Source organism: Eumetopias jubatus, unplaced genomic scaffold (genome assembly GCF_037043125.1).
Source record: "Eumetopias jubatus isolate StellerSeaLion01/CBP00866 unplaced genomic scaffold, mEumJub1_p1.0 scaffold_2, whole genome shotgun sequence".
Classification (NCBI taxonomy): domain Eukaryota; kingdom Metazoa; phylum Chordata; class Mammalia; order Carnivora; family Otariidae; genus Eumetopias; species Eumetopias jubatus.
Window position 1 is genome coordinate 199221675 of NW_028274808.1, and position 12653 is coordinate 199234327.

The window sequence follows — 12653 nt, forward strand, 5'->3', positions numbered from 1 at the left end:
TGGGTGGGCAAGGGGGGGCTGAAGTGCGGACACAGCAGGCACCAACGCAAGAGAAGAAACGTGTGGAGGACGCTGGGAGGAGAGGAGCTCCCCAAAGTGGCCAAGGAGGGCGGGGAGGGAGCTCCTTCCCAGAAGCCCAAGGAGGCCCCGAGTTGGCAGCCTCAGAACCTGCTAGACTCTGGGCCCCCCAGGTTAAGAGAGCCTGGTCCTGCACTTCGGGCAAGGGGTGGAGGCCTGCGAGGTCTGCGGTTGGACAAAGGTGTGCCTCGGGGCATAGCCGTCCTGTGTCCACCTGCCACCCCGGGCTTGTGTCCTGCCTTCCCTCCCAGCTGTGGCCCAACAGGAGGGATGACGGAGGGAGGAGGGAGGACGAGGGAGGGAGGAAGGAGGAGGGAGGAGGAGGGAGGGAGGAGGGAGGAGGGAGGAGGGAGGAGGAGGGAGGGAGGAGGGAGGAGGAGGGAGGAGGGAGGAGGAGGGAGGAGGGAGGAGGACGATGGAGGGAGGAGGGAGGAGGAGGGAGGAGGGAGGAGGAGGGAGGAGGAGGGAGGAGGGAGGAGGAGGGAGGAGGGAGGAGGAGGGAGGAGGGAGGAGGGAGGAGGAGGGAGGGAGGAGGGAGGAGGGAGGAGGAGGGAGGAGGGAGGAGGAGGGAGGAGGGAGGAGGGAGGAGGAGGGAGGAGGGAGGAGGGAGGAGGAGGGAGGGAGGAGGGAGGAGGGAGGAGGAGGGAGGAGGGAGGAGGAGGGAGGAGGGAGGAGGGAGGAGGGAGGAGGAGGGAGGAGGGAGGAGGAGGGAGGAGGGAGGAGGGAGGAGGGAGGAGAGAGGAGGAGGGAGGAGGGAGGAGGGAGGAGGGAGGAGGGAGGAGGAGGGAAGGAGGAGGGAGAAGGGAAGGAGGAGGGAGGAGGGAGAAGGAGGGAGGAGGAGGGAGGAGGGAGGAGGGAGGAGGAGAGAGGAGGGAGGAGGAGGGAGGAGGGAGGAGGAGGGAGGAGGGAGGAGGGAGGAGGGAGGAGGGAGGAGGAGGGAAGGAGGGAGGAGGGAGGAGGGAGGAGGGAGGAGGAGGGAAGGAGGGAAGGAGGAGGGAAGAGGGAGGAGGACGATGGAGGGAGGAGGGAGGAGGAGGGAGGAGGGAGGAGGAGGGAGGAGGGAGGAGGGAGGAGGGTGGAGGGAGGAGGAGGGAGGAGGGAGGAGGAGGGAGGAGGGAGGAGGGAGGAGGAGGGAGGGAGGAGGGAGGAGGGAGGAGGAGGGAGGAGGGAGGAGGGAGGAGGGAGGAGGAGGGAGGAGGAGGAGGGAGGAGGGAGGAGGGAGGAGGAGGGAGGGAGGAGGGAGGAGGGAGGAGAGGGAGGAGGGAGGAGGGAGGAGGAGGGAGGAGGGAGGAGGAGGGAGGAGGAGGGAAGGAGGAGGGAGAAGGGAAGGAGGAGGGAGGAGGGAGGAGGAGGGAGGAGGGAGGAGGGAGGAGGGAGGAGGAGGGAGGAGGGAGGAGGAGGGAAGGAGGGAAGGAGGAGGGAGGAGGGAGGAGGAGGGAGGAGGGAGGAGGGAGGAGGAGGGAGGAGGGAGGAGGAGGGAGGGGAGGAGGGGGGGGAGGAGGGAGGAGGAGGAGGGAGGAGGGAGGAGCAGGGAGTCCAGCAGGCCTGACTCACCGGCACGCGGCGCACACGAAGCAGTCGGGGTGGTAGGTCTTGCCCAGCGCCGACACCACCTCGCCCTCGATGAACTGGTCGCAGCTGAAGCAGCGGGTCCCGTACAGCCGCTGGTAGTCCCGCGTGCAGATGTACTCGCCCTGCCGCACGAAGAAGCCGCCCTCGGCCAGGTCACAGCCGCATGCTGGGCGGGTGGGGGAGCGTCAGCGTCAGCGGGGTGCCGACCGTCTGCCAGGTCCCCCCACGCACAGCTCCCCCTTGACATAGGTCCCGTTGACTCGCCGAACCCCTGGTGGGGCCGGGCTCCAGGAACAGACCTCCAGCTCTGGCCCTCAGCCTGGTGCTGGGTGGACTTTCTTGGGGAAGCTTCCAGAAGCGTAGCACCAACCCAGGACGAGAATGAGGCTATGCAAAGGGGCCCGCGCCCGTGAGATCAGCGGGGGTGGAGTGCTGGCGCCCGTGAACCGCCCCACGACCCCAACCGGGCTGTTCCCAACATGGGATACAACACACGGGGAAGGTGCTCTGTTCTGGGCAGGCAGATCCCGTGTGGCGGAGGACAGATGTGTCCTGTGGTTGCCCCCAGGCCACAGTGAACCCCCCAACCCCCTCCCTGACTCCTGCCCACTTCCATGTCCCGATGTCTGTCTCCCACAGTGCAGACAAGGCCAGATCTCCCACAGGAGGGAGAGAGACCGTGAACACTCCAACACGAATCCTTTTTGCACACTTTGCCAGGTGGGGAATGGGGCGACTTTCTCAGGACAGCCTGCCAGTCTGAGTCCGGGACACCCATGCGTCCACCCCACACACTCCCCCTCCAGCCCAGGGGCATGTGGGAGCCATGCATGGTTTCGGAGGGAGCCACCTATGCACCGCCCCCCCTCCAGCTGGCCCAGCCGCTCCCCTCAAGAGGCGAGGAGGACACCCTGCAGCCCCGGCCCTGCCAGCCGGGTCAGTCCTGGGTCCTCGGGGGTCCCAGTCCCCAAGCAGAGTCTTGAAAACCATGTCCTTCCTTCCTGCCTTCCTTCCTTCCTTCTTTCTTCACCATGTTTTTGAATCAACACTGAAAATATTTCATCAACATATCAACTGATTGCAAAGGATGCTGTTTCTGGTGAATTCTAAGTATTGGCATCTTGAAATTTAACTCACATCATCCTCTTGAGCACATGCAGTGGAAGGTAGATGCCAAAGCAAGACCACCAATAACTACTTGCAAAACCCATGGCCAACTCGCAGTAAGCAGAAACTCCACCTTGTCCCTATTCTGCCTGGAAAGTCTATGTCCACTCTACTTCCCCAAAGCACTGTACGCAAATGTAATGCACTCCGATGTTCATAGCAGCAATGTCCACAACAGCCAAATTGTGGAAAGAGCCCAGATGTCCATCCACAGATGAGTGAATAAAGAAGATGTCGTTTATATCTATGATGGAATACTACTCAGCCATCCAAAAGAATGACATCGTACCATTTGCAATGATGTGGATGGAACGAGGGTATTATGCCGAGCGAAATAAGTCAATCAGATAAAGACAAATACCATATGATCTCACTCATAGGTGTAATTTAAGAAACAAAACAGAGGATCATAGGGGAAGGGAAGGAAAAATAAAATAAGACATAATCAGAGAGGGAGACAAACCATAAGAGACGCTGAAATCTAGGAAACAAACTGAGGGTTGCCAGAGGGAAGGTGGGTGGGGGAGGGGGTCACTGGGGGATGGGCATGAAGGAGGGCACGTGATGTGATGAGCACTGGGTGTCATATGCAACTGATGAGTCACTGACCTCTACCTCAGAAACTAATAAAAAAATAATAACTAATAAAAAAAAAGACTAGAAGTGCCCCATTGTGCTCTCTGCAACAAAAAATTCCAGAGTCAACGTGGACATTGATTTATTCAGAATTTCTTGTGGTCACAAGGCTCTAAACATTTAATAAGTTATTTCTGGATTGGGTTCTTTTTTTTTTACAAAGATTAGTAGAAAGCTATCAAAATAACACATACATGATAAATGTTGGTAAATCAGTTTAGACACATAAAGGAAAACCTTCCTGCATCAGCGCTTGGTGCCATGGGTGCTGGTGACCGAGAGGAGCCCCCAGTGCCTGGTCAAGGGAGCCCCGACCGTGCAACCGCTCCTTGGCTTGGTGCCCTGGGAGTCCGGGAAGCGAGGGAAGCCTGGCAGCCTTCCCCACCCCCAGGCGCCTTCTCAGGCAGGTCAAGTTTCAGGAGAGCATCTGTGGAAGTCTGGAGTCTAGAGACCGAATCTCTAGGGAGTCGGGGTCCCCAGGGCCCAGTCTGCTTGGCCTGGTCAGCGGGGGCCCCCTCAGCTCATGCCTCACTACTCGCCTGCCACCCGGGGGTCCAGGCGGCCCTGCGGGGAGGGATGCCCCCTCAGCTCAGCCCCATCCCCACACAAGGTGAGGGAGTGGGCCTCTCCAGGGTCCCCATCCCCTCGCCAGGGCCACAGGGCGGCACGTGCTGCGCACCAGTTACGGACACTGGAGTGGTGCTCCGAGGAGATGTTAGCTCTGCAAAGTGAGACAGAACCTGGGCAGCTGAGAGCCCAGAGGCTGGAGCAGCCTGGCTCTGGATCCCGGCTTCACCTGTGCACTTGGCTGTGTGCCCCGGGCAAGCTCCTGAATCTCTCTGGGCCTCCGCAGCCTCATCTGGAACACAGTCCACTTCCAAGGTAAAAACAGCGGCACAGAGAAGCATCATCTGAGCCCCGAGGTATGCGGGGCCCCATCAAGGCTGCAGCTGCACCGACATCACTCATCCCTGGAGGCCGAGGCTGTGGCCAGGCCTGAACCCTCCACTCCCAGCAGGACAGTGCAAACCCTCGGTGTCGTCTTGCACCACGGCGCACGCCCAGCAGGCGTACCCCGACTCGGGAAGAACAGCCCACCCGGGGCCTTGCTGTGGAGCGCCAGGATGGCCCAAGGGTACCCGCACTCTGGCGTCTGGCTGACTTCCTGATCTTTCCAAGGATCTGCCAGCATATCCTGGATCTAGAAGAATGTGCTGACGCACGTAGTGCCCCGCTGAGACCACGTGAGTCAGCATCGCAGGCCCCGGGGCGCCCACGAAGCCCTTTCCAGCCACGCCTGTCCCCGCTGGTCACCCCTGCTCCTGGCCGGCCTGCAGCTCCCCCAAGCATGTCAGGTCAGAGTCAAAACCCGGACCTCCGCCTGCTCAGAATAAAAACTCCGGATAATCAGGACAATGATGACATTCTATCTTGCCTGTGGAGTTAGCCAACATGATTACAGGGGAGTGGAGCAGCTGTGGGTGACCCCGAGGGTCGGTCTCCCCCTTCCCTGTGGTCATTCACGAGAAACGCTCAGGAGTGCGGGCAGCGGTGGCGAGACGCTTTCTGGAATACCATTCGGCACTGACTCTAAAGAACGTGAAAACCACTCCTACCCTTTGACCCATCAATCTCCTTTCTGGGACTTTATCCCCAGGAAAGGACCAGGAACACCCACAGAAGTTCTGCGGCAGCGTTACACACCCTGGTACGTTCAGGCTGGGTTCAGAGTCGGGCAACCTGGGTTTGAATCCTCGCTCCCACTGCTTCCCCACTGTGTGACCTTGGGCAAGCCACGTCACCTCTCTGAACCTCCGAGTCCTCGTCTGTAAACTGGGGTCAAGCACACCCATATCTTGCATGGTTGTCTTAAGGAGTCAGTGAGATCGGGTGCGGAAGACCACGTGGCTCAGCGCCAGGCTGGAATGGATGTCGGCGTCCAACAGCTGAGGGACGGCCAAGTTCACTGTGGGCCTCGCACGCGAGGGACTTGAGGTTGAAGCCCTTACACGATGGGCTTGGGGGCTTGGGGGCGGTGAATTAGTCAGGACACAGAAGCAGGGATACAACATGACTTCCAGTTAAAGAGACCCACAGAGGACAGATGGGGAGGCTGCGTACCGAACCCGACAGGGGACCCCTCGGGTGGCCCCGGAGGGATGTGACCCACTCTCCCCTACGGTTCTCTGTGCTGGGGGGCCGAGGAGGGAGCAGCTAACATCAGAACACAAGGAAACCGCTGCAGGCAACCCCCGCGGCCTGATCGGAGCCAGCCGGCTGGGGGCTCATGGCCACGGCCAGCCAGGGCTCACCCAATCCCTGTCCCCTGGGACCTTCCTTCTGTACCAACAGCCTCCCGTTGCCAGAGTGTCTTCCTGCCTTCCCGTGGTCCACAGATCCTGGAGCGCCCTGCGTGGGTCAGGCTGTGCAGAAGGACACGTGCCCTGCGCAGGCGGACGAGGCCCACGTGCCTGAAGCTTTCCTTTGGTTCTAGAAGCCCTTGGTCGGTTTCTCATGAATGCCCCAGGAATGCCCCAAAGGAGAGAATGCAGGCATTTTGCACTGTTCCCCTGTTACCCCCAGGTGCCCAGAGTGGCTCTCTGGTGGCTCTTTATAGTCCCAGATGGATGTGTCCTTGCCGTACACCCTGTAGCTGCCACCAAGCTCCCGGCAGAGCTGGGGGCCTTACCTCCCCGTCACACCCCCTTCCCTCCCTGCCTGGCTCGCTCCACAATCATGGTTCTGCTCAGTCCCATGGCTTCCCGGATCAGGAACGCACGCTTTCTAGGGTTCACAGGTGGATGTGGCCTCCCGTGCTCAGCATTTCAGACCGGGGCCGTGTTTCCAGGGCATTACCAGCAGGGTACAGAAGACCCCAGTCAAAAAACCCTGTTTTAAAGGTACAGGACTTGGCCGCACATACACGGTCAAGAGGTTTTTCGAGGCAAATTTCAAGTTGTTTGTAAAAATGGCAACACTTTCATTTTTCTCGAGGACCTACTATGGGCCGGGTGTTTGACCCATTTCTATATTATTTTGCAGCATAAGAATAGAGCCGGCCGGATTTCAAATCCCGGCCAGAATCACATGGCCTCCCAGGGTGGACACCATGGGCTCTGGCCCCCGAGCCCTTCCCCGCACACCTGCTGCGCCCCCGCACAGCACTGCAGAGCCCTCCTCTGCCCGTCCTCCCTGGACACCAGAGCCAAGGACCTCACAAGGAACCTGTCCCCATCGCTCATTCTGCTCCGGCCCGTCCCCGGGTCCACCAGGCACACACCCTGCTTTCCTGTCTTTGTCCCAGATGCTTGCTCAGGCTGCAAGGCTCTTCCCAAATATCCCTCAAGTCTTCACTCAGGTCACCTCCTCTGTGAGGCCCACCCTGATTGCCTGGTTGAAAATAGCAACTCCTCCCGAACTCCCATGCCTGCCTTTCCCGAGCCCCTCTTCCACCTTTCCTGTTCGGCACTTAAATAAAATGTACGTATCCTATCCAGTGTTTATGGTCTGTCCCCCACACTAGAACATGATCTCCACAAGGACAAGCATATCCATTTTGTTCACGGATGCATCTCAAGCACCCAGAACACTGCCTGCACACAGTAGGTGCCCAAGAAATCATGGTTGCGTGAACCCCGAGGTTAGGAAACGTGTCTGAGACCCACATTCACAATGGGGTGGCAGGGGTGGGATTTGCGCCCAAACCTCCAGGCATCAAAGCCCAAGACTGGAGCATCCATGAGGGAGAGTATAATTACATGATCATTTCATGCAAACTGAGGCACATCCAACAAGTGCCAGGGTGGCAAGAACCCCTCACACTGGGGCCTCTGGTGAGAATCTGTGCGAACAGACCCTGCTTTGGTTCACCTGGCAGCATGCCCACCCAGGGACAGACGTGACTGGTCTCAGTGAGTCACCACCCTCCTTTCTGGTCCACTGTGCCCGCGTGGGTGGGCCTGGGACCCAGTTCTAGCCAACAAATCAGATTTGAAGTCTTTGGGGGGGGACCTGGGGGAAAGGGTTCTCCCTGGTCAAAGGGAGAATCGTGTGAGGAGGGAGCCCTTTGCCTGTGCACAGCCCACCACCCCCGAATCCCTTCCCAGGTTGGATGCTAGCTTGTGAGGATGTGATGTTTGGAGCTACGGCAGTCACCTTGAGACCTTGAGGAGAGGTACTGCTACCATGCACAGGATGAGGGAGGGGCAGAGGGGGCAGTGGGGGTGGGGAAGTAGAAAAAGAACCTGGGTCTTTAACGACCTTGTTGAGCTGTTAAGTTAACCAACTCTGGGGAGTAAAGGGGCCACCTCCAGGCTTTAGGTTAAGACAATAAATATCCATGTTGTTTAAGACACTATGAGTTAGGTATTCATTTTGATTCACCCAAAAGTACCCTCGATGATTCACAGGCTTTGCATTTTCATGAGAACCTGGATAAAAGACCAGTCTGAGACTGTGGGATCTTCATACTTAAAGAGACACAGCTTTTTCCAGCTAGCGGGCAGTCTTGGCTATACCCCACCTGGTTCCTCAGCAGGTGAAGCAGAGATGCCCCACCCCCCAAGGGCAGGGGCCTCACTGATCTGCATGGCCGTGGGCACAGCTGCCTGGCACGGGGTGAGGCTCTGTAACTGGCTGTGGGTGTGGGCTGTGGCCTTGGAACGGGGCCCGCGTGCCCACAGGTCCTGCCACCGAAGCCACTACTGCAGGAGCCGCGGCGGCGGGGGGGGGGGGGGGCAGCCGCAGTCACACAGGGCCAGTCCCAGGAGCTGCCCGCTGCCCACCGCCTGCCACGAGGAAGGCGCCACAGCTACTCTCACATCTGCTCAGGAGCTAGCTCGGAGGACAAAGTCATCTGGCCCAGGTGACACTGCAGGGGGGTGCTCCTGGGGCAGTCCCCACCTCCCCCCAAATCCTGTGGGTCAAACCAGGACTCGATTCTGGAGTCTCATGCCTTCTATTGGGTTCCTAAGCTCTGTGCTTACAGACAATCCTTTTAAACACGGTGGCCGCTTCCCCAGTGTCTTTAAAAATAACCTTTTAAAAGAGCATTTTAATGGATTTTGCTTTTCAGACACAGCAAATTTGTCTTTTGGAGAGTAGAGAAAATTAAACCAGATAAATCCCACAGTGGTCTGGGAAGCTCTGATGAAAAGGAAGAGATGCTTCAGGCCGGGTGAGGGCACTGACCCCGGGGGGGGGGGCACTGACCACGGTGGGGGGTGGGGCACTGACCACAGCGGGGGGGCACTGACCACAGCGGGGGGGCACTGACCACGGGGGAGGCACTGACCATGGCGGGGGGGCAGCATCATGGGCAAAGGCAGTGTTTACAGGATACTAAAGGCTTGTTATTCTCACACCCCCACCTGGGGCTGCTCCATCCATTCCCAGAAAACAGGCACCTCCAGGCTATGCCCCTCTGAGGAGCAGGGTCAGTGTCACCCTCAGACTGAGGGTCCCGGGGCACTCCCACCCCTGCCAGAAACGGTGCCACCCCAGAGGTCCCTGGGTCTCCCCTGGGTCACTGGCCCCCGCAGGGCCCCCATGTCTCCCAGGGCACTCTGCCCCCCCCAGGGCCAGGGGGCTTCAGGGCCACTTCTGGGGTGTCCCCTGTCACAGCAGAAGAATCCAGGCCAGTGGTTCTCAAGTTCTCTTTCCAAACAACAGGACTGGACACGCAGTCTTCACAGAGGGCCCGAGGCCATGGTGTGGCGATGGACAAAGCTCCTCCGGGGTGGGGGGGCTCACCTGCGGCCTCGCACCCCCACGCCCAGGAGGTGCTTCCTGAAAATCTCCAAGGGACTCAGCCGGGGCCACACCCAGGCCTGGAATCCAGCCGGGGTCATGCTCCCTGTCCCCAGACCCCAGCTACCCCCTCAGCTAGCTGCTGGCACGGGGAGGAGGCTGGGCCCCCAGCCTTGCCCCTCCCCCTCTCGCCCGGCACACTCCACGGTCAAACCACAGACGCGGGTCCACACGGCACGCACCTGCCCCTGCCCCCTGGACCGGCCCAGCACCCCCTCTGACCGCCCGATTCGTCCTTACTCCATGTTAGAGCCCAAACACCACCTCCCCCTAGCAGCCCTCTCTGGAAGCTTCTGGATCCTTCCGTGCTCCCCGCCCCGCCCCCCCCCCCCGCCCCCCAGCAAGGGCAAAGACCAGAGACCAGGGATGCTCACCTTTGCAGACGAAGCACTTGATGTGGAAGTACTTGTTCTGGACCCTTAGCACCTCCCCCTTGCACACATTCCCGCAGGTGTTACACAGGATCGCGGTGCTGGGCGGCTTCTCCAGGGGGCTGTGGGCGGCCTGGGGCTCTGACACTGCCAGGGAGGGAACAATGAGCCATGTGAAAGGTAGGACACACGCCAGGCCCAGTGGAGCAAAGCAGCAGCGGCGTGAGGCCTTGGGGGCCCCCGCCCCAGCTCAAGCCCCATTGGGTGTCAGGGGACAGACGTGTCTTCTTTCCTGGGGGACCGGAGGGGACTGGATAATGTGAGAGGCCATCTGGCCAACCCCCAGTGAGGGGGCTCCTCTCTATGGCAGCCCCACCCAGTGGGCCACCTGTCCCCCATCCAGGTGGGCACCCCTTTAGTGGTGAGAGATCACAACCCCTCCCAACAGGCAGCCTATTCTCTTGTTGCCTTGACCTGGCAGGTCCTCGGCCGGCAGGGCCTCTGAAGCAAGGTCCCCCACCATAAGCTTGGCAGCCCTTTTGCAGCCAGGAGACCCAGAGTCCTCTCCTCTGCAAGGTCCTCCTTTGAGCTTGCTTCAAATTCCCTCTGCGCCCTGGGGCCATTGACCTGAATATTGTTGCTGTCCTCCTTAGAGCCAGCCATGGCCTGGGATGTTTATGGAAGCACTGGGAACCCACTGAGGGCCGGCCAGGGCAGGGCGGATGGTGAAAAGGCCCAGCCGTGGGGCTCTTGGGGTCTGGGCAGGGCCATACGCTCCTCACCCACGTCCTCCAAAAGCACCTATGGAGGCCAGAACGCAGGATGCTGTGGCCCATGGTGGGGCTGCCCCTTTGAGGAGCTCCAGTCGGGCAGTGGAGACACCCCAGTGGCGGAGCTGGGGCTGGGGGGCCCAGGGGCTGGGGGCCAGCAGAGTCACTTGAAGCACGAGGAGGAGCTGGTTGGATGGCGGAGTTGGAGGCTGGCGCAGAGGCCTGCTGGGCAGAGAGCATGGCCCAGGCAGGCACCCGAACAGGCTGGAGCCTTCCTTCCAGAGAAAGCCAAACCTGCTCCCTCACCAGCCACGTGGGACGCCCCCTTCCAGCCTCCCCAGGCCCCCAGTCCCTGTCGGGCTCACCCAAGAGCCCCCTTTCCTCTTCTGGGAAGCTCTCCCCTGCTCTGCCTGCCTCTGGGTCTCTGCCAAGTGCGGGTAGCCGACCCCCGGCTCCAGCCAGCATTGAGTAGACCGCTTTGCTTTTCTTGTGGGGTGGGGAGTGTCTTTTCTCATTTCCACATCTTCTAATGCCACCCTCCTTTTTTGGTCTGGGGCCCTGCCTGATGCTGAGACAAGGACGGGCTGCAGGTGTGTATCTGGGACCAGCAGGTGGCAGGAAGGAGTGAGGGGGACCTGAGGCAGGAAGTCTGCAGGGTGCAGGTGAGTCCACCTGGCTGCAGCTGAAACCCCAGGTGGGCCCGGGGGTGTGGGCTGGCCGAGGAAGCACCAGCCACGCTTTGTTGGGGCGGTCAAGCTATTTGTATGTACACACACACACACACACACACACCCCATTTACACAATTGTCTAACACTAGCTTTGAGCAAGCACCAGACCTCAAGGTCTCCTCATTCCTGTCGTAAACATCAAGGAGGTCCCTCCAGACAGAGGAGGACATTTCTCCACCCAATTTCCCACCTGTCCCCCGCCCCCAGCACCCCGCGCCCCAGCAGCCCCTGATCTGCCAGAGCCAGGCTCCTCTCTGCTGCGGTCCCTGCCCGGGGTGCAGAGTTTGAGAGCGAGCGGCACAAAGTGGGGGCTGGACCATGCTGGGGACAGCGAGCTGTCCGAGGAGGAGCCTGTGAACACCCCAAGGGTATCAGGGTTCCAGCTGCCTGGGAATGAGAAGGTGCAGGAAAGGAGGTGAGCAGCTTGAAAAGTAATTCGGCATCACTCCGGGTACCCCAGACCCAGAGTCAACGCCTGCCTCGCGTTTCCAGAGGAGTCAGGATCCAAACAGCAGACTGGAGGGTGCAGGGCTGGGCGGGGGGCCCCATGAGGTCCGTCTGCCCTCCTACGGCCATGGTGACATTCCCCACTCCAGCTTAAATGCCAACAGTAGGCTTGCCCTTCGCTTCTTTTTCCTGTAGAAAAAGTGCAGAAATTGCCTTATCTATTACTTAATAAAATTGGTGGAAGGCGGCATTTCCTTGGGCTTGAATTTAAGACTCCCTTGGCGGAATGAGCCACTGGAATCCAGATTTAAAACCTGTGAACAGCCCGGGGCCCGGCGGGCTCCTGAGTCACCCTGTCCACCTCTGAGGCTCGGTGGAGACTGTGGGGGGTGGGGGGTGGGACACATCCTCCACACTGTTATCTTCTCAGTTGTCAGGCAGACAAAGAACAATAGCCTATCATCTGTCCACAAGCAGACAAGCAAGTTTTTATACTACTGGAATCTGGCTCAAGTCCAATATGAGGGAAGGTCAAACCAGCCCCCCTGGGGGTCACTGTGAGCCCTGGGGGAACACAGGATACAGGGGCAGACAGCCTGGGTGCAGCCCCAGCTTCACCCCCTGCGTGCCGTGACCTGGAATGCCCAGCGTTCCGTGTGTCTGTCCATCTACGCATCTGCCCTCTGCTCACATCACCTGCCTTGGGGGTGGGGTGGGGGGGCTTGCTAAGATGATGGGCTCAATACACAATAGCTATTGTCATTTGCAAAAACACAGAGCCTGACACCGCCAGTTTCCTGGCTACTGGAGATCTATCTGGTCTGGGGCGGGGGAGAGCTGCTTTAAGATAGGTTTTGCTGGGGGGCCCCAACTCTGCCCACCTGGAGCATCCTCTAAAGCCTCCTGGGGCGGCTCGTCGTGAGAACAGTGGTGCTGCCCTCTGGTGGCGGGAAGCAGACACTGCGCGGTGGGGACGGGCGGGCCTTCTGCGCAGGTGTCAGCCTCGCCGGGGGCTCCCATCCATGAATCCTGCGCATTTGTGGCGGGAGCATCTAACCTCCCAAGGTGAACTCA

At 59.9% G+C, this 12653-nt stretch overlaps 1 protein-coding gene across 1 annotated transcript in view; it reads right to left on the reverse strand.

Moving 5' to 3' along the window:
* The window catches only part of ABLIM2 (actin binding LIM protein family member 2), a 146453-nt gene that overhangs the window by 94759 nt on the left and 39041 nt on the right, over positions 1 to 12653 (reverse strand). Inside the window, exons 2-3 of the mRNA XM_088021245.1 lie at positions 9636 to 9779; positions 1633 to 1816 (exon numbers count right to left, since the gene is read on the reverse strand). Coding sequence (XP_087877371.1) covers positions 1633 to 1816; positions 9636 to 9779 — 328 coding nt within the window. The remainder of the gene's footprint in view (positions 1 to 1632; positions 1817 to 9635; positions 9780 to 12653) is intronic.